The sequence below is a fragment of the Panulirus ornatus genome, chromosome 53, assembly GCF_036320965.1.
Source record: "Panulirus ornatus isolate Po-2019 chromosome 53, ASM3632096v1, whole genome shotgun sequence".
Classification (NCBI taxonomy): Eukaryota; Metazoa; Arthropoda; class Malacostraca; order Decapoda; family Palinuridae; genus Panulirus; species Panulirus ornatus.
This window is the reverse complement of record NC_092276.1, coordinates 8,933,527-8,954,994: the sequence shown is the minus strand read 5'-3', so window position 1 is coordinate 8,954,994 and position 21,468 is coordinate 8,933,527. Positions and strand designations below refer to the sequence as shown.

General features: G+C 40.0%; 2 protein-coding genes across 2 annotated transcripts in view; one reads left to right on the top strand and one right to left on the bottom strand.

Moving 5' to 3' along the window:
- Positions 1-21,468, top strand: part of LOC139765226 (uncharacterized) — a 269,229-nt gene that overhangs the window by 146,741 nt on the left and 101,020 nt on the right. The window lies entirely within an intron of this gene.
- Positions 17,212-21,468, bottom strand: part of LOC139765304 (uncharacterized) — a 34,353-nt gene continuing 30,096 nt past the window's right edge. Inside the window, exons 27-35 of the mRNA XM_071692693.1 lie at positions 21,119-21,253; positions 20,484-20,615; positions 19,939-20,070; positions 19,685-19,816; positions 19,085-19,213; positions 18,769-18,900; positions 18,302-18,427; positions 17,618-17,778; positions 17,212-17,412 (exon numbers count right to left, since the gene is read on the bottom strand). Of these exons, the coding sequence (XP_071548794.1) occupies positions 17,633-17,778; positions 18,302-18,427; positions 18,769-18,900; positions 19,085-19,213; positions 19,685-19,816; positions 19,939-20,070; positions 20,484-20,615; positions 21,119-21,253 (1,064 nt within the window). The 3' untranslated portion in view covers positions 17,212-17,412; positions 17,618-17,632. The remainder of the gene's footprint in view (positions 17,413-17,617; positions 17,779-18,301; positions 18,428-18,768; positions 18,901-19,084; positions 19,214-19,684; positions 19,817-19,938; positions 20,071-20,483; positions 20,616-21,118; positions 21,254-21,468) is intronic.

The window sequence follows — 21,468 nt, the reverse complement described above, 5'->3', positions numbered from 1 at the left end:
CTCAGTTTCTCCTATAGCAACATGGTTTTGATTATATACTTTGGTATACTCAGTTTCTCCTATAGCAACATGGTTTTGATTATATACTTTGGTATACTCAGTTTCTCCTATAGCAACATGGTTTTGATTATATACTTTGGTATACTCAGTTTCTCCTATAGCAACATGGTTTTGATTATATACTTTGGTATACTCAGTTTCTCCTATAGCAACATGGTTTTGATTATATACTTTGGTATACTCAGTTTCTCCTATAGCAACATGGTTTTGATTATATACTTTGGTATACTCAGTTTCTCCTATAGCAACATGGTTTTGATTATATACTTTTTTATACGCAGTTTGGCCTATAGCAACATGGTTTTGATTATATACTTTGGTATACTCAGTTTCTCCTATAGCAACATGGTTTTGATTATATACTTTGGTATACTCAGTTTCTCCTATAGCAACATGGTTTTGATTATATACTTTGGTATACTCAGTTTCTCCTATAGCAACATGGTTTTGATTATATACTTTTTTATACGCAGTTTGGCCTATAGCAACATGGTTTTGATTATATACTTTGGTATACTCAGTTTCTCCTATAGCAACATGGTTTTGATTATATACTTTTTTATACGCAGTTTGGCCTATAGCAACATGGTTTTGATTATATACTTTTTTATACGCAGTTTGGCCTATAGCAACATGGTTTTGATTATATACTTTGGTATACTCAGTTTCTCCTATAGCAACATGGTTTTGATTATATACTTTTTTATACGCAGTTTGGCCTATAGCAACATGGTTTTGATTATATACTTTGGTATACTCAGTTTCTCCTATAGCAACATGGTTTTGATTATATACTTTTTTATACGCAGTTTGGCCTATAGCAACATGGTTTTGATTATATACTTTGGTATACTCAGTTTCTCCTATAGCAACATGGTTTTGATTATATACTTTGGTATACTCAGTTTCTCCTATAGCAACATGGTTTTGATTATATACTTTGGTATACTCAGTTTCTCCTATAGCAACATGGTTTTGATTATATACTTTGGTATACTCAGTTTCTCCTATAGCAACATGGTTTTGATTATATACTTTGGTATACTCAGTTTCTCCTATAGCAACATGGTTTTGATTATATACTTTGGTATACTCAGTTTCTCCTATAGCAACATGGTTTTGATTATATACTTTGGTATACTCAGTTTCTCCTATAGCAACATGGTTTTGATTATATACTTTGGTATACTCAGTTTCTCCTATAGCAACATGGTTTTGATTATATACTTTTTTATACGCAGTTTGGCCTATAGCAACATGGTTTTGATTATATACTTTGGTATACTCAGTTTCTCCTATAGCAACATGGTTTTGATTATATACTTTGGTATACTCAGTTTCTCCTATAGCAACATGGTTTTGATTATATACTTTGGTATACTCAGTTTCTCCTATAGCAACATGGTTTTGATTATATACTTTGGTATACTCAGTTTCTCCTATAGCAACATGGTTTTGATTATATACTTTTTTATACGCAGTTTGGCCTATAGCAACATGGTTTTGATTATATACTTTGGTATACTCAGTTTCTCCTATAGCAACATGGTTTTGATTATATACTTTGGTATACTCAGTTTCTCCTATAGCAACATGGTTTTGATTATATACTTTGGTATACTCAGTTTCTCCTATAGCAACATGGTTTTGATTATATACTTTGGTATACTCAGTTTCTCCTATAGCAACATGGTTTTGATTATATACTTTGGTATACTCAGTTTCTCCTATAGCAACATGGTTTTGATTATATACTTTGGTATACTCAGTTTCTCCTATAGCAACATGGTTTTGATTATATACTTTGGTATACTCAGTTTCTCCTATAGCAACATGGTTTTGATTATATACTTTGGTATACTCAGTTTCTCCTATAGCAACATGGTTTTGATTATATACTTTGGTATACTCAGTTTCTCCTATAGCAACATGGTTTTGATTATATACTTTTTTATACGCAGTTTGGCCTATAGCAACATGGTTTTGATTATATACTTTTTTATACGCAGTTTGGCCTATAGCAACATGGTTTTGATTATATACTTTGGTATACTCAGTTTCTCCTATAGCAACATGGTTTTGATTATATACTTTGGTATACTCAGTTTCTCCTATAGCAACATGGTTTTGATTATATACTTTTTTATACGCAGTTTGGCCTATAGCAACATGGTTTTGATTATATACTTTGGTATACTCAGTTTCTCCTATAGCAACATGGTTTTGATTATATACTTTGGTATACTCAGTTTCTCCTATAGCAACATGGTTTTGATTATATACTTTGGTATACTCAGTTTCTCCTATAGCAACATGGTTTTGATTATATACTTTGGTATACTCAGTTTCTCCTATAGCAACATGGTTTTGATTATATACTTTGGTATACTCAGTTTCTCCTATAGCAACATGGTTTTGATTATATACTTTTTTATACGCAGTTTGGCCTATAGCAACATGGTTTTGATTATATACTTTTTTATACGCAGTTTGGCCTATAGCAACATGGTTTTGATTATATACTTTTTTATACGCAGTTTGGCCTATAGCAACATGGTTTTGATTATATACTTTTTTATACGCAGTTTGGCCTATAGCAACATGGTTTTGATTATATACTTTGGTATACTCAGTTTCTCCTATAGCAACATGGTTTTGATTATATACTTTGGTATACTCAGTTTCTCCTATAGCAACATGGTTTTGATTATATACTTTTTTATACGCAGTTTGGCCTATAGCAACATGGTTTTGATTATATACTTTGGTATACTCAGTTTCTCCTATAGCAACATGGTTTTGATTATATACTTTGGTATACTCAGTTTCTCCTATAGCAACATGGTTTTGATTATATACTTTGGTATACTCAGTTTCTCCTATAGCAACATGGTTTTGATTATATACTTTGGTATACTCAGTTTCTCCTATAGCAACATGGTTTTGATTATATACTTTGGTATACTCAGTTTCTCCTATAGCAACATGGTTTTGATTATATACTTTGGTATACTCAGTTTCTCCTATAGCAACATGGTTTTGATTATATACTTTGGTATACTCAGTTTCTCCTATAGCAACATGGTTTTGATTATATACTTTGGTATACTCAGTTTCTCCTATAGCAACATGGTTTTGATTATATACTTTTTTATACGCAGTTTGGCCTATAGCAACATGGTTTTGATTATATACTTTGGTATACTCAGTTTCTCCTATAGCAACATGGTTTTGATTATATACTTTGGTATACTCAGTTTCTCCTATAGCAACATGGTTTTGATTATATACTTTTTTATACGCAGTTTGGCCTATAGCAACATGGTTTTGATTATATACTTTTTTATACGCAGTTTGGCCTATAGCAACATGGTTTTGATTATATACTTTGGTATACTCAGTTTCTCCTATAGCAACATGGTTTTGATTATATACTTTTTTATACGCAGTTTGGCCTATAGCAACATGGTTTTGATTATATACTTTTTTATACGCAGTTTGGCCTATAGCAACATGGTTTTGATTATATACTTTGGTATACTCAGTTTCTCCTATAGCAACATGGTTTTGATTATATACTTTGGTATACTCAGTTTCTCCTATAGCAACATGGTTTTGATTATATACTTTTTTATACGCAGTTTGGCCTATAGCAACATGGTTTTGATTATATACTTTGGTATACTCAGTTTCTCCTATAGCAACATGGTTTTGATTATATACTTTGGTATACGCAGTTTCTCCTATAGCAACATTGTGTTGATTATAAACTTTGATATAAGTAGTTTCTCCTATAGCAACATTGTGTTGATTATAAACTTTGGTATAAGTAGTTTCTCCTATAGCAACATTGTGTTGATTATAAACTTTGATATAAGTAGTTTCTCCTATAGCAACATGGTTTTGATTATATACTTTGGTATACTCAGTTTCTCCTATAGCAACATGGTTTTGATTATATACTTTTTTATACGCAGTTTGGCCTATAGCAACATGGTGTTGATTATATACTTTGGTATATGCAGTTTCGCCTATAGCAACATTGTGTTGATTATAAACTTTGGTAAAGGCAGTTTCTACTCTATCAATGATTAACGTAAAGGATAAGAAATTATATTCATGTGTTTCCAGTAATTGTATGAACCTATTTGTTGCCCACATGAATGAGATACCTCCAAAGTTATGTATCATAATGGCTTAGGTCAGGTCAGGTTAGTTAGGTCAGTCAATGGCATAGGTCAGGGCAATTAGTTAGGTCAGTCAATGGCATAGGTCAGGTCAGTTATTAGGTCAGTCAATGAGGACGCATATTGACTGATGACTCAGTGGGTCTTGTTACAGTGGGGGTCAACTAGTGTGTCTGTGATGTTACTGGACGCGTAGAACTTAGGGCATCTCCACTGAGAAAAAAATAAAAACTGCAGGAGTTATAATGAAGGAATAACTTGTATACTTTGTAATGAAAGAACGTTCAGATACTGCGATGAAAGAACATTCAGACGCTGTGATAGAAATAAGAGCGAACCTTACTATGAAAGAACTCATAGACGATATAGTCAATAAAGCTGAAAGACGATATATCAAAATACCATTCAACAGACACTATGGTGAAAGAAACCATACCATAATGAAAGAACTTTCAGACGCCATCAAAAAAGAAGAGAAAGATCTAACAGAGGCACCTTTTGAAGGAACTTGCAAAAGCGACAAGGAAATTAAAAAAAGACATATACAGACTCTCTCATGAAAGATAATGTGATAACGTGGCTCCACATGGCAGCTAAGGTGTTTGCCAAAGGAGCAGGTCTTGGAGTGAAGGACCCAAGGACACAGATGTTGAAGGTAGCGACCCTATACCACATCGTGGAGTGAAGGACCCAAGGATACAGATGTTGAAGGCAGCGACCCTATACCACATCGTGGAGTGAAGGACCCAAGGACACAGATGTTGAAGGCAGCGACCCTATACCACATCATGGAGTGAAGGACCCAAGGATACAGATGTTGAAGGCAGCGACCCATATACCACATCGTGAAGGACCCAAGGATACAGATGTTGAAGGCAGCGACCCATATACCACATCGTGGAGTGAAGGACCCAAGGACACAGATGTTGAAGGCAGCGACCATATACCACATCGTGGAGTGAAGGACCCATGGATACAGATGTTGAAGGCAGCGACCCATATACCACATCGTGAAGGACCCAAGGATACAGATGTTGAAGGCAGCGACCATATACCACATCGTGGAGTGAAGGACCCAAGGATACAGATGTTGAAGGCAGCGACCATATACCACATCACGACAGAAGAAAGTGGATCGGTTCGCAATGTGGTAGAGGGTTGGCTCGCAATGTGGTAGGAGAGATTAACACTTTCTAAGATTGACACTTTCTAAGAAAAGACTAAGAAAAGAAGCCCAAACCATACTGGATATCACGTGGTGTCGTTTTTAGCGTTATTGACCATGACTCAACACGGGTCAGCTCGGGGTCTGACCCACATGGGTTCGATTCCTGGGTTTTGGCAATCGACCTACACCCAATTCAGTTGCTCACTTCTCCCCAAAGGTGGATGATAAAATGTATACCTTGCTTAAGCTGTGTGTTTATGTGCTTTTGTATGTATGTATACACACGCACATAGGAGTAAAAACATGTCACACATACATACATACATAGTCAAGAGACGAGGCAACTTTGTGTCCAAAAAGATCACATCCCGTAATACAAAAATAGTAATTACATATAGCATAACCCTCAAGAGAGGACAAGGAGGAGCCAAGAGAGGATTTTCCCCCTCTCTAATGCACAGACGCTTGTTCCTGACGCTACAACGCTGAGGCGGGAAACGGCGAACAAACGTTGCAAAGGCTGTACTGAAAGAACACGTCGACGTTATGAAAGGAGATTCTGAAACCTAGAGGCGCTATGATGAAGGAACCTACAAGCGCTGTAATGATAAAAAAAAAATGATAGACGCTATAATGAAAGAAGTTACTGAAGGCGGAATGAAGGACCTTACAGACGGTATGATGGGAGAACTTGAAGATCTTATAATGGAAGAACTTACGGATGATATAATGATAGAAGCTGTAGGTGCTGTGATGAAAGAAGTTATAGACGCTATGATGAAAGAAGTTATAGACGCTATAATGAAAGAAGTTACAGACACTATAATGAAAGAAGTTACAGAAGCTACAATGAAAGACGTTATAGACGCTATAATGACAGACGTTACAGACGCTATAATAAAAGAAGTTACAGACGCTATAATGAAAGAAGTCATACGCTATAATGAAAGAAGTTATGGACGCTATCATGAAAGAAGTTACAGAAGCTACAATGAAAGACATTACAGACGCTATCATGAAGGAAGTTACAGACACCATAATGAAAGAAGTTACAGACACTATCATTAAAGAAGTTACAGACACTATCATGAAAGAAGTCACAGACGCTATAATGAAAGAACTTGAAGTCATTGTAATGAAAGAACTTATAGATGCTATGATGAAAGTACCACGGACACTGTGGTTAAACAACTTTGCAGACGTTGTAGAGAGAGAGAGAGAGACAGAGAGAGAGAGACAGACAGACAGACAGACATAGAGAGAGAGAGACAGAGAGACACAGACAGACAGACAGAGACAGACAGAGAAAAAAAAATCAAAGATTACAGACGATTCGATGAAAGAAATTACAAATGAAAAAGATTGAGAGAGTCTGCAATGAAGAACCATGAAGAACGCCATGATGAAAGAACCTGCAGATGTTTTAATTAAAAAACTTTCCCATGAATAATGAAGCGAAGAGCTGTTGAGGGGCCTAATGAGAAAAGTCACACACCACACACACATACACACACACACACACACACCACCATTGCAATTCGCGAAAGTCGATCGACTTCAATACTTCAATCGAGAGTCGAGAGCTTCAGCTCGGGTCGATATACACACCCAGTGTTCGTCTATCGTCAGATATACACACCCAGTGTTCGTCTATCGTCAGATATACACACCCAGTGTTCGTCTATCGTCAGATATACACACCCAGTGTTCGTCTATCGTCAGATATACACACCCAGTGTTCGTCTATCGTCAGATATACACACCCAGTGTTCGTCTATCGTCATTGCAGAGCATGCAAGACTTAGAGGGAGGTGTAGGTGTGAGGGGTTTATTTTAGCACAACACATGCTGTCTACATAGAGTTATGCTCGTGAGATTTTGAAGGTACGGTCACAACCCATAATGCCTTTTAACCCTTCAGTTATCAGAAGATCGAAGCCAAAGTTTGATTATAAGACAACAGGCGAGAGAGATTATATAATCTTGGTGCTGTCATTAGAAAAGATAATGATAATTGATGCTGTCATTAGAAAGGGTAATAATAATAATTTATAGCAATCATGAGAATATCATAACTGTAATGGCAATGTTTCGACTCATAACTCATGTGTTCATGTGTTTTGTATGAGTGTGTCTCATGAAGTGTTTCGACTCATGACTCATGTGTTCATGTGTTTTCTATGAGTGTGTCTCATGAAGTGGGGTATGTAAGTCTCATAGTATTGGTGATCAATTACTATACTGATGTAATGTAAGTCTACTCACTTGGCCGCCCCCTTCTCTTAAACCATGGCAATGGCTTCTTCCCATGTAGAAGGGGTGGGTGTGTGTTACCAAGCAGGGGATTGTGTTTTGTACAAGTCTCACAACACTGCAAGAGGCTGCTGAAAACGATCAAGAGTATATCTATGTTGAACTTATCGTCACTCTCTTGTCGAGTTATAAGACCTGATCCTATAATGCCAGATTCTAAATCCTTATCTCACGATGAAGATGTTAGTGTCTATTGCACTCTCATCTGGGGTAAACTTTGAGTTCAGGAAGTTTCCACAGGGAAAGAAAATGTGTAAGTTTGAGGAGTAAACCTTTTTTTGGGGTTACAGTATTATTATAGTATATTTTCCCTGAAACTGTAGCCTCTTGTCCACTATATGGCCTTTTTTATATTAGTTAAGACGGCAAGGGCCACTGAGACCCTTGTCAAAGCCATTTCATTAACGCTATATATATATATATATATATATATATATATATATATATATATATATATATACCCGAGCTTGAGCCTGGTACCCTTTTTATCGACCAACCCCTGAGGGTGGATGAACAGCTGGGTTGACTGTGGACCGACTGCCGCAACCAAGATTCGAACCTATACGCTCGACCCTGTTGGGCGGCCTGTGAATGCGTCACGGTCAGGAACGCTAACCACTACACCACGTCCTTACGAGCAGCGGCGCAGCAGAATTGCGCAGCAGCTGCGCTTGGCAATAGAATCATCCAGCGGTCAAACTCAGCGGTTATACAGCTGCTTGGGAAGTAGGTCTCAACCACTGAGTCATAGCCAGCGGTTGTGCAGCAGCTAACTCTCCTCAGTCAGCGATTGTGCAGCAGATGACTCTCCTCAGTCAGCGATTGTGCAACAGCTGACTCTCCTCAGTCAGCAGTTGTGCAGCAGCTGACACTCCTCAGTCAGCAGTTGTGCAGCAGATGACACTCCTCAGTCAGCGGTTGTGCAGCAGATGACACTTCAGCCAGCGGTTATGCAGCAGATGAAGCTCCTCAGTCAGCGGTTGTGCAGCAGCTGACTCTCCTCAGTCAGCGGTTGTGCAGCAGCTGAGACTCCTCAGTCAGCGGTTGTGCAGCAGGTGACACTCTTCAGTCAGCGGTTGTGCAGCAGCTGAGACTCTTCAGTCAGCGGTTGTGCAGCAGCTGAGACTCTTCAGTCAGCGGTTGTGCAGCAGCTGAGACTCCTCAGTCAGCAGTTGTGCAGCAGCTGACACTCTTCAGCCAGCGGTTGTGCAGCAGATGACGCTCTTCAGTCAGCGGTTGTGCAGCAGATGACACTCCTCAGCCAGCGGTTGTGCAGCAGCTGAGACTCTTCAGTCAGCAGTTGTGCAGCAGCTGACTCTCCTCAGTAAGCGGTTGTGCAGCAGCTGACACTCCTCAGTCAGCGGTTGTGCAGCAGATGACACACTTCAGTCAGCGGTTGTGCAGCAGATGAGACTCCTCAGTCAGCGGTTGTGCAGCAGATGAAGCTCCTGAGTCAGCGGTTGTGCAGCAGCTGAGACTCCTCAGTCAGCGGTTGTGCAGCAGCTGGGGTTGGGGCAGGTCATAGCCAGCGGTCACAGCGGTGCAGCAAGTGGGAGGGGAGCAGCAGACAGCATTGTATTAACATTAACTCGGGTTAAACCTTGTGTGGCAGGAGGTTAGATGCGAGACATTGTGAGCAAGACTGCAAGCGAGACATTGTGGGCAAAACTGCAGACGAGACATTGTGAGCAAGACTGCAGGCGAGACATTGTGAGCGAGACTGCAGGCGAGACATTGTGGGCAAGACTGCAGGCGAGACATTGTGGGCAAGACTGCAGGCGAGACATTGTGGGCAAGACTGCAGGCGAGACATTGTGGGCAAGACTGCAGGCGAGACACTGTGGGCAAGACTGCAGGCGAAACATTGTGGGCAAGACTGCAGACGAGACATTGTGGGCAAGACTGCAGGCGAAACATTGTGGGCAAGACTGCAAGCGAGACATTGTGGGCAAGACTGCAGACGAGACATTGTGGGCAAGACTGCAGGCGAGACATTGTGGGCAAGACTGCAGACGAGACATTGTGAGCAAGACTGCAGGCGAGACATTGTGAGCAAGACTCCAGACGAGACATTGTGGGCAAGACTGCAGGCGAGACATTGTGGCAAGACTGCAGGCGAGACATTGTGAGCAAGACTCCAGACGAGACATTGTGGGCAAGACTGCAAGCGAGACATTGTGAGCAAGACTGCAGGCGAGACATTGTGAGCAAGACTGCAGGCGAGACATTGTGAGCAAGACTGCGGGCGAGACATCCCCGATACCCTAAAAACTTTATGATAACTTTGACACCTGTAAAGTATTATAATTTTTAGTAAACTTTGATGATGTAGAGAACATATGTTCACATATGTGTTTGCTCTGATTACTTTTACTCTCTAATTACCCGCTTGTAGCGTAATGAAGTTTTATATTCGTGGGGTCCCATCTTGTGAACATTCTTTCCTATCAAATATTTTTTTCATCAGTTTTGTATGTTCTCTACATGTACCATGTCTTCAATCTTTGTATTCCCTACATCCTGCACTGTGTCTGTGTGTATGTGTGTTTATATGTGTGTGTGTGTGTTTCGGTGTGTGTGGGATTCCGTGTGTGTGTGTGTGTGTGTGTGTGTGGGATTCCGTGTGTGTGTGGTTCTGTGTTTATGTGTGCGTGCTTGTCTGTGCGTGTGTGTGTGGTTCTGTGTGTTTATCTGTGTGTATGTGTGGTTCTGTGTGTTTATCTGTGTGTGTATGTGTGGTTCTGTGTGTGTGTATGTGTGGTTCTGTGTGTATATGTGTATGTGTGGTTCTGTTTGTGTGTGTGTGTGTGTCTGTGTGCAGCTTTGTATGGTACTGTGTTTATATGAATCTATATTTAAGGAGTCTATATTTGCTTCAAGGCATTACTAGCTTACCATGTATACCTGAAGTTAACACCATGTTACCATAAGCACTGACGCCATCAAACACTATCAGCTGGGCTATAGATAGAGTTGTGCGGAGGAGGATAGATGTGCTTGAGAGACATGGGCTATGGATGGAGTTGTGCGGAGGAGGATAGATGTGTTGGAGAGACATGGGTTATGGATGGAGTTGTGCGGAGGAGGGTGAATGTGTTGGAGAGACATGGGCTACAGATGGGGTTGTGCGGAGGATGATGGATGTGTTGGAGAGACATGGGCTATGGATGGAGTTGTGCGGAGGAGGATAGATGTGTTGGAGAGACATGGGTTATGGATGGAGTTGTGCGGAGGAGGGTGAATGTGTTGGAGAGACATGGGCTATGGATGGGGTTGTGCGGAGGAGGGTGGATGTGTTGGAGAGACATAGGCTATGGATAGGGTTGTGCGGAGGAGGGTGGATGTGTTAGAGACATTGGCTATGGATGGAGTTGTGCAGAGGAGGGTGGTTGTGTTGGAGAGATGGGCTATGGATAGGGTTGTGCTGAGGAGGGTAGATGTGTTGGAAGTGAGATGTTTGAGGACAATATGTGGTGTGAGGTGGTTTGATCGAGTGAGTAATGAAAGGGTAAGAGAAATGTGTGTTTGACTCCTAATTAAGCTTGTCTTATTCATGTAACCCCTAAATGCTAATTAATAATGTATATATGTACGTTAACTATGCATGTTATAGATGCATACATGTATAGACGTATTATATGTGTGTGTACGTGTGCGTATCTTAGATTTATTCACTATCACCAGAATCCACACCGTAAGTCATATACCATGAGAATAAATTTGAGAAAAATATTCCTAATAAGTTTTCTTAGAAAAACAAAACTTTCCACATTAACAAAGTTGAAGAATTCTGGAAAAAAAAAGGGTAAATATTCACGAAAATTCACCAGTGTTCACAAGACCACAATATCAAAATGTCTCAACATGAAAATTCTTTTCGCAAAGAACGCCGTTAAGAGCCGAGAGCCGTGTGACACAATGACACACACACACACGCACGAGCCGTGTGACACAATGACACACACACACACACACACAAAATGGTTTTCATCTCAAGAAACTGCTTTCCCAGACAAGAGAAGTTCCATGAATCGGGAATTCTGGTATTGCACGGGTGGGGCTCCTCACTGACAACTGGGTTCCCAAGAACCTCAAGGAAACTAAAGAGATCTTCTCAGAAGGGAAGCGTTCACTACTCTCTCTCTCTAAGAGGTGGCAAGACGCGGCATAGGAATTTAGGGGCAGGACAAGAGGCATTGGGTGGGTCTCAAGGGTGTTCTATGATGTTAATTCCTCCAGGACTTCTGTCATTCACATTTACTCTTAACTTTCTTCTGTCACACACTTTACCAAACTCAAGTCACCAGCTTCTGCAGTTTCTCACATGAATCAGCTACCAGCGCTGTATCATCAGCGAACAACAACTGACTCACTTCCCAAGCTCTCTCATCCACAACAGACTCCATACTTGCCCCTCTTTCCAAAACTCTTGCATTGACCTCCCTAACAACCCATCCATAAACAAATTAAACAACCATGGAGACATCACACACCCCTGCCACAAACCCACACCCACCGAGAACCAATCCCCGGGCATAGCTGAAAAAGAATACATCCCACGTATTCCCTGCGCTTCGGAAGAGGAGATTAAAAGGGTAGGGAGCGGGGGGCTGGAAATCCTCCCCTCCAGTTTCTGCTTTTCCAGAAGATGGAACAGAGAAAGTAGCCAAGTGAGGATTTTCTCTTCAAGGCTCAGTCCTCTGTTCTTAACGCTACCTCACTAACGAGGGAGATGGCGAATATGTATGAAAATATATATATATATATATATATATATATATATATATATATGAAAATCGCAGGCAACATATAAGTTATATAAATATTCTCTGTGGATGTCTCCATTTTCTTCACTTGGCATAGATTGGTATGGAAAACGAGGACTTTTAATGGCCAGGCGTAACCAGACTGCGGCCTACGAGCCAAACCCGACCACGCCATAGATCGTCATGTAACAAGGTGAAGCCATTGGCTTATCACCACCACCAACATCGTTCACCAACAACAGCAGTAGCAATATCACCAACACCACTCCAGAAGCACCAACAGCATCCCTACGGGAGCATCACCACCATCTTCCTCACCACCACTCCAACAGCACCACCACCAACACTCCCACAGCACCACCACCAACAATACCCCAGCAACAGTATCAACACTACCATCACCAACAATACTCCAGCAGCAACAGTAAAGTCACAGCAACACCTGCAGGCAGTAAAGTAACAGCGACACTTGCAGGCAGTAAAGTAACACCTGCAGGCAGTAAAGTAACATCAACACTTGCAGGCAGTAAAGTAACAGCAACACCTGCAGGCAGTAAAGTCACAGCAACACCTGCAGGCAGTAAAGTAACAGCGACACTTGCAGGCAGTAAAGTAACACCTGCAGGCAGTAAACATCAACACTTGCAGGCAATAAAGTAACAGCAACACCTGCAGGCAGTAAAGTCAGCAGTAAGTACACCTGCAGGCAGTAAACATCAACACTTGCAGGCAATAAAGTAACAGCAACACCTGCAGGCAGTAAAGTCACAGCAACACCTGCAGGCAGTAAAGTAACTAACACCTGCAGGCAGTAAAGTCACAACAACACCTGGGCTCAGTAAAGCAACACAAGACATGACTAGATCAAGGAGAACCGTAGTATTGGGCATTAAACAATCAACCCTCCAGACGACACAACACTGGACGCGAGGCCATTAATCTCTCTGAAATATGGACTCTATCATCCTGAATCCACTTCTCGTTGATCTAATTTTTAGGAAGGAAAGACACACACGCACACACACACACAAACACACTTCCTAGTAAACCAGCAACAGACGTGTGTTCCTGCCTGTCGTCCTGCTGATCTATCTAATATCTGACAGTTCTCAGACGAGCGAGATTGTTTCCTGCATTTAGGATCGTCCATCCTGCCAGCCAGCCGTGCCCAAACTGGCCCACAGGGACGACATTAAGTGGGCAGGAGACGATCCAGTCCGGTGTTCCGTGTGATGAAAGACACACCAGCCGGACGCCACATGCTATGGAGACTGTGTGGGTGGGTTTGTGTCGAGGCGAGACACACACTGAGGTGAGGAACCAGGCAGCCACATGATTGTGTGTGTATAGGGATGAGGAGCGAGCCACGGGTTATAGAGGTGAGGGTTAGGTAGCCACATGGAGTGTGTGTGTGTGTAGAGGTGAGGAGGGAGCCACGGGTTATAGAGGTGAGGGACCAGATAGCGACATGGTGTGTGTGTGTGTGTGTAGAGGTGAGGAGGGAGCTACGGATTGTAGAGGCGAAGGGCCAGGTAGCCACATGGTGTGTGTGTGTGTATAGGTGAGGAGGGAGCTACGGAGTATAGAGGTGAGGGACCAGGTAGCCACATGCTGAGTGTGTGTGTGTGTGTGTGTGTGTGTGTGTGTGTAAAGGTGAGGAGAGAGCCACGGATTGTAGAGGCGAAGGGCCAGGTAGCCACATGGTGTGTGTGTGTGTGTGTGTATAGGTGAGGAGGGAGCTACGGAGTATAGAAGTGAGGGACCAGGTAGCCACAAGCTATGATGTGTGTAGTGGTGAGGTGGGAGCCACGGATTATAGAAGTGAGGGACAAGGTACCCACATGCAGAGTGTGTGTGTAGAGGTGAGGGGGGAGACACGGAGTATAGAAGTGAGGGACCAGGTAGCCACATGCTATCTATGTCGAGTGTGTGTAGAGGTGAGGAGGGAGCCACGGATTATAGAAGTGAGGGACCAGGTAACCACATGGTGTGGAGGATGGGTTTGTGTGTGTAGAGGCGAGGGAGCCAAGGATTTTGTGTGTCCATGTAAGTGAAGGACTAGCCAGCGTCAGACTGAGGTGGATGGGTCTCTCTCTACAGAGATGTGGGACCAGACAGCCAAAGATCATATCGGATGAACCAAGATGTACAGGAGAAATGGATTTGTAAAACTGACAAATGAACTTCGTACTTTGACAATCCTAGTAATGTATCAGCTTGTGTATCATATACATGTGTATGTCCATGTATGTATATGTATACCATGAATGTAGGTATGTAAATGTGCGTGTGTGGACGTGTATGTATATACATATGTGGGTGGGTTGGGCCATTCTTTCGTCTGGTTTACTTGCGCTACCTTGCTAACGCGGGAGACAGCGACAAAGTAAAAAAAATTGTATGATATATATATATATATGAATTCGTTATAATTTCAAAAACTTCAGTCTCGGTTAAGATTTGAGCCTGACAGAGCAATATAGACACTGCACTGCTTAGTATAGAACCTTAAGATTAAAGGTTTGACTCACCAACACTCCAGTATTCGCGAACACAAGGGAGACTACAAGAAAATTTGATATTGTTACTTTACATACAAAGTCATTCCAAAATAGGTCACAAGGCAAGTTACCTTTCCCAGAGGTTGATCAACCCAGCAAACCTATCCAGTCCGACACTTCCAGACAACTGCAGCTGTAAAAGGTGAAGGAAATGTCAAGGGAACATTAAATATTTGCTCCACGAACAGTCAAGTGATCTCGAGTCATATTTCTAGTGTGTGAAGTGATGGGTAACCAGTGTCGAGCTGCAGGCGAGGTTGGAGTTGCGCCTCGTCGTATTTCATAGTTACTTGCTACAGTGAAGGACTCACTGTCGTGCATGAAATACGAGCTGTGAACTTGCGTCGCATACAGTAGCGCGTACAAGTTTCTAATGGTTACTGGACATTAGGTGAAAAACATTACATGTTGCACTTGTTCTGGAAATGAAATTATGAATGTTTGTCGTGATCAATTGTACGTACCTATTCCAACACTTAGAAACCGCATTACAATACTCAAAACTCAACACCATCGCTATGGAACATTCACTTGTGTATAATATCGTAATCCCAAAAGCAAAGATTTCTGGAATTGAGTAGTCTTTCATGGGATTAGATAAAAGCATCAACCATCACACTACTTACACACGAAATGTTACAGTAACATACAAGGGGTATTCAGATTAACGTATCCCATACGATTTCCCTCCGCTGGGTCTTTCATTTGTAATCATGCGTCGGCAGACCAGCCCTGGCTGCATATAGCATTAAAATTACATGTCTGAGGATACGAAGCTGCGCCATAACCATCGTCAAACACCGTAGGAAAATAGACAAGAGCCTAGTCAATCCATTTTAAGTCTTATCTAGCGAGAGGCAAAAAATTATCCAACGTGCGAAACGTGGAAGACAGATTGGGTTTATCGAGGGGTAACTTAACAGCCACTGTAGTGCTGGACCACAACCCGCCTCTTCACTCACTAGCCCCACCCATAGCAAAGCGATATTACCTCCCAGGACGTTGGCAGAGAAGCGATACTTTGTTTATCTTGTCTAAAAGCAGCGCAGATGAGTATCGTTAACCGCGTATAAACTATAACGAGTTTTAAAGTGTTCACTGCGGTACGAGGAGAATGTATGGGAGTAGAAACTCCACAGGTTTTTATGTTCCGAGCATCTACGACTTTAGGGAAAATAGATTCATAACGTAAAGAATCGTTCGTGGATTAACATCGACTCCAGTTTATAGATTCCAAGCTTCAAATTTGCAAGAGTGACTGTAGTTTTAACCAAAACTGCACCAAGAAATTTCCCGCCTCTTAAAAAGGTGCAAGAATACCTGTAAGATCAACGAAAACCAAAGTTATCGAATCCAGTTCCCCGCCAAAATAAAATTTAAAAGAATGGCTGTGGGATCAAACAAACTGCAGTTCCATTTTTTGAAAAGTGCAAGAGTGGTCGAAATATCCATAGACAAGAGAACTGCAAATCAAGTTTCCTAGTAACAACGCAGTTTATCAAATTCCTCGTAGTTGATCCGATGGAGTCACCGAGTAATGCCACATCGGATGTCTTAAAAATGTCGGGACAATATTACAATTTGGCTTGGTATTCTACGAGCGAGTAGAGTTACTGCAGTTACACAAGTTTGTCACAGCCAATTTGCTTAATGACAATAGTTTTTATTTAATTCAAAGGCTGAAGTCCTCACTGTAATAGTTTCTATTCAAGTCAAAGGTTTAAGTCGTTACTGAAGTAAACCTAGTATATTTTTTCTTTTTGGAAGCTTTGGTCAAGTACAGTAGTGCACATTAAAGTGGAGGCCTTAATTCGAATTCGCATGTATAAAAATTTATAGAAGTGAAATTTTGAAGGAGAAAGTTTATAGAATGTCCCAAGTTAGAGAGTAAATTTAAAGTTCCAAATTTTAAGAGCTGTAGGTTAGATTCGAAGCAGCCCACATTGGAGTAGGCAACAGCCACATATCAAAACAAGCAAATTAGTTGCTTACAGGTCATGCCACTACAACATTTTTTGTAGGTACTAACCAACTTATGACATTGAAGTCTTGTGCTGAATCTGTCAGTCATGTTAGATCAGTCTCGTCTGCTGTTAAACTCATGTTACACCAGCCTCCTATAAATTTGAATTATAATCAGGAACATAAGATCCAAGTGAAAGTATTCTAGTTTATTTATATTAAATTTTCACATTACATATTCTATATCAGATTGTTTATATTACATTTCTATAAATATTACATCTTTGATTAAGTTTTTATACCATCAAGTCCAAAAGGCTTCAGTGTCAACATGTTGACAGTTGAAGGTCCATTGTTGACACTGGAAATTTTTTAAACCTAATAAGGCAGGAGACCTGAAATTGAAAAAATATAGTATTACACCAAATGAACTTTTTAAAGTATTCGATATTACTTTCCAAACTTTGAATTCCTATTTAGGAATCAGTCGAAATTATCTTTAAATTCTAAATAAGAAATTTGATAAACGCCAATTTACATCAATCTTCAAAAAAAAATTTAGAAATAGGAAAATTAACCGGATAAAATTGTTTTTCGTACCATTTTCAGTTATAATCAGTACAGCTTGCGTGGAACACAACAGAAGCAGTTGTCAGTGACACACAGATGAGATACAGAATCCTCGTTGCTATCACACGACTGTTCACAGTGGCCACCTTTGTCTATGCAGTAAGGTGTGTTTGTTGTGCATGGGTCATTCACTGGGGGAAAAAAAATGTCAATGTTACTCCTTCAGAAAAAACATTTAGGTATAAAGGTTAAGCTAGGTTTTTGTACTTTAAATGCAATTTAGATTTGAAATAAATTACCGTTTCGATCAAGATTTTATATTTAGAGGAAATATTCTAAAAATGTTTAGGTATAAAGTATAATTTATGTTTTTGTACACTTGCAATCTAATGTAGATATTCGAAATAAATTACCTTTATCAAGATTTAGAGCAGATATTCTAAAAATGTTTAAGTGCCATTTTCTTAGTGTTATTTCAACTAAGTTTCATGGAGAAAATAACTGCTTTTCCTCAAATAATTTTGCGATACATACGCTCAATATTAGTATAATGAACATTTAATGTCAGTGTAACCCATCTATCTTTTAGGTTAACATCTTACCCTATTTTTGGAAGTTTACTTAACCAGTCCAATTGGTAATGTAGGTGTATAAGCAGTTTTATTTAAGATACAATGCAAGTGCAAAATCTACGAGGCTTCGAGTGCCACCGACCTGGAACACAGCAGACGCAGTTTTCGTCGTCACACAGACCGTGCAGTGTGTGTTCACCTCGAAGACATATGTCAGAACAACGACCATGTCGTGAGAGGCACGCAGTCGTGTTATAACACGGCTGCCCTGTGGGAAATCCACGAAATTAATTCTTTTAAGCATACCCACTTTCGATATTAGAGGGTGAGTTACCCAAATAGGTTTATGTGGCGAGTTAGGAAGAGCGAACAGATTACCGAGTTGGGTTGGTTAACTGTAGAAAATTTTAAAACATTAAATAACCGAGTAATGCATTAACTGAGAATAGTAGAACAAGTCATTGTGGTCTATAGACAATCAAAATTCTAAAATTACTCAATTTCATAGATCTTTAGATATGAAATCAGAACCAATTCTAAAGTTACATTTCTGAAGGAGTAGGCGCAACTGATTCGTCCTACCATTAAAACTCCACACATGGAACTTACTTGGAACACAACAGAAGCAGTTGTCATTGTTACACAGGTCCTTTATAGATTCTTCGTTACTATCGCACCTTCGTTCACAGTGACCACCCTTGGCTAGGCAGTATGGGGTGTTAGATGGGCATTCATGAAAACCTGTTAAGAAAAAAATTCATTTAAGATACCGCATCCATATCACCCGAGTGCAAGTACCTTTAGGTAATACAGCTTGTTAACGAAGTAAATGATAGTTTCTCCAAATTTAGAAATAATCATACTGCCACTCTATTCACCATGCTGGTTCTAGCAAGTCTTGGCAAATTCAGTGATATAAACTCACCAGGTACACAGCAGACGCAGTGGTCATCTGCACACAGTCCGTGAAGTGTGTTTTCACCGTGTCCACATCTTTCTGAACAGTATCCATGTCTTCGACCACATGCCGTAGTGTTCACACACCCAACATCTCCTGAGAAATGGCATCCATTTTAAAGTTTCCATAGAAATTAATGTTAAAGATATATCTATGGGAACAAAATGCACATAAATTTGAACATGGAATATAGTTTTTATTTAGAGTAGTTACACTACCAGATTTGGTTTTTAAAATTGATCTGTTCCATGTACAAGACTTTCGTCAATTTGAGTAAAGTTGCTTTCAGTGTTTAAAGAATTTAAGAGTTTATGATGTAGATAAGCATGAAGTTTTGTGGCCCAACAAGGTAATGAAAGTTGGCAAGATTGGAAATTCTTGAAGTTAAAGTGTAGGTGATGTCATGTAAAATTAGGTTTAAACATTTTAACTCTGGTATGAAGGAAGTATATAGAAGTAGAGTGAACCGTTCTTCAATTTCCAACAAATATCGCCTTAATTGGATGATCAATGATTTCAATAGTCCTTCAGGAGTTTTATGGAGACAAATTTATGACTATAGCTCACCTGGAATACAACAGACGCAGTTTCTGTCCTCACACACGCCATGGACCGGTACTTCTCCAGCGTCACATGCAAGAGCACATTCCCCTCTCAGTCCTCTACATAATGTAGTCGTTTTTTGACATTGCTGCTGTCCTGAAATACAAGATATCAATCTTGCTGTAAAATAAAATTGCTATAGTAGGTATGGTAACAGAATTTATTCGTTAAATGAATGGTATAGAAAATTATAAATTGTACTTTTGGGGAAAACTTACGTGGAACACAGCAGACGCAGCCTTCACCGTGACACAAGTGGTGGATAGTGTCTTCATCAGGGTTGCATCTGGTCTTGCAGTGACCATCCTTGATACGGCAAGCAAAGGTATTGAAATCGCATGGGTCAGATTCTGGAATGAAAAAAAATAAGATTGTATTCTAAGCGAATCTAATATTGGTTAAAAATTATTGTAAAAAAGAATCTAGTTAAATTACGCAGTTTGGATAGTGAAAAGGGAATTAAATCTATTGACAATAACCGATTGGCGTGGTAGCAGACCTTGGTCATTGTACAAATGATATGAATGATGCTTCGAAAATGTTAAAGGTACCTCTATGAATACACTGATAGCGAGGATGAACTCGCTCAGGGTGAATGAAATACTTCACACTATTTCTGATCGTTGCATCTTTTTTAATTGTTAGCCAAAAAAATTTTAAAGCTGACGGTAATTGGCAAGTTTCGTGTAGTCTATAGCAGTTATGGAACATAACTTTTTAATGGTTAGTCGGTTCGAAGTAAAAATTCAAGTACGAAACTTACTGGGAACACAACACCAGCAGTCATCATGGTTACACAGATGGCCAATAGCATCGTCATCACTAGTACACGTTTCTTCACAGTGGCCACCCTTAATACGGCAGGCAAAGGTGTTCACTGTACAATCAACAGAGTCTGGAAAGAAAAAAGTATTGTAATGTGTATTTAAATCACGCGGTTAACACTAAAGTTTTGATAGTTTCAATTAGAGTTACTGAATTTTATATATTGTTCCTTAATCTATTGAAAATAGCAGACAATCATTGTATGGCTGTCAAATTATGATATTCAAGTTGTAATAGGCATTAAAGAGATTTTTCGACCAACAGTTTACAAAATTTCATTAATGGAGTGAACATTATTGTGGCAACAATTTGCATTAATGGTCTTGAACCATCTATTCCCATAGCAATTTAAAGTCATGTTGGTTTCACACCAAGTGGAACGTAAAAGTATAGACTATAATTTTCATCAGGAAGAAGATTATTGATGTAGAATCAATTGTGGTGTCTAACGTCATTACCATTTCTACCGAAATATGCAACTACATAAAGTTCATGGTGCCTAATATTGCCACCCGAAGTATGTAACTACATTTGGAAGACAATTCTAACAATTACATGTTAAAGAAATCTTACCTCTAACACAACAGACGCAATTACTGTTTTCACAGATACCATGGACTGGGTTCTCACCCCTATCACAGCTAGTGTCGCATCTTCCACCACGGCTGTGGCAGGCAAAAGTAGTTCTTCGGCAGTTTTGAGAATCATCTGGAAAGTTAAAAAAAAAAATCTGATGTATCTATCGCCAAAGAAATGCTAGTTCTTAACTATTTTTTCGATCGTAAAAAGATGATTTATCCATCGTCAGAGAAAATGCAGTTTTTAACGATTATGAAATTCGGATTTAGGCGGGTCATGGTTAATGTAACAACCTTACAAGGCTCTGAATTTTATAGTTTTAAGTAAATGAAAATTTAACTATT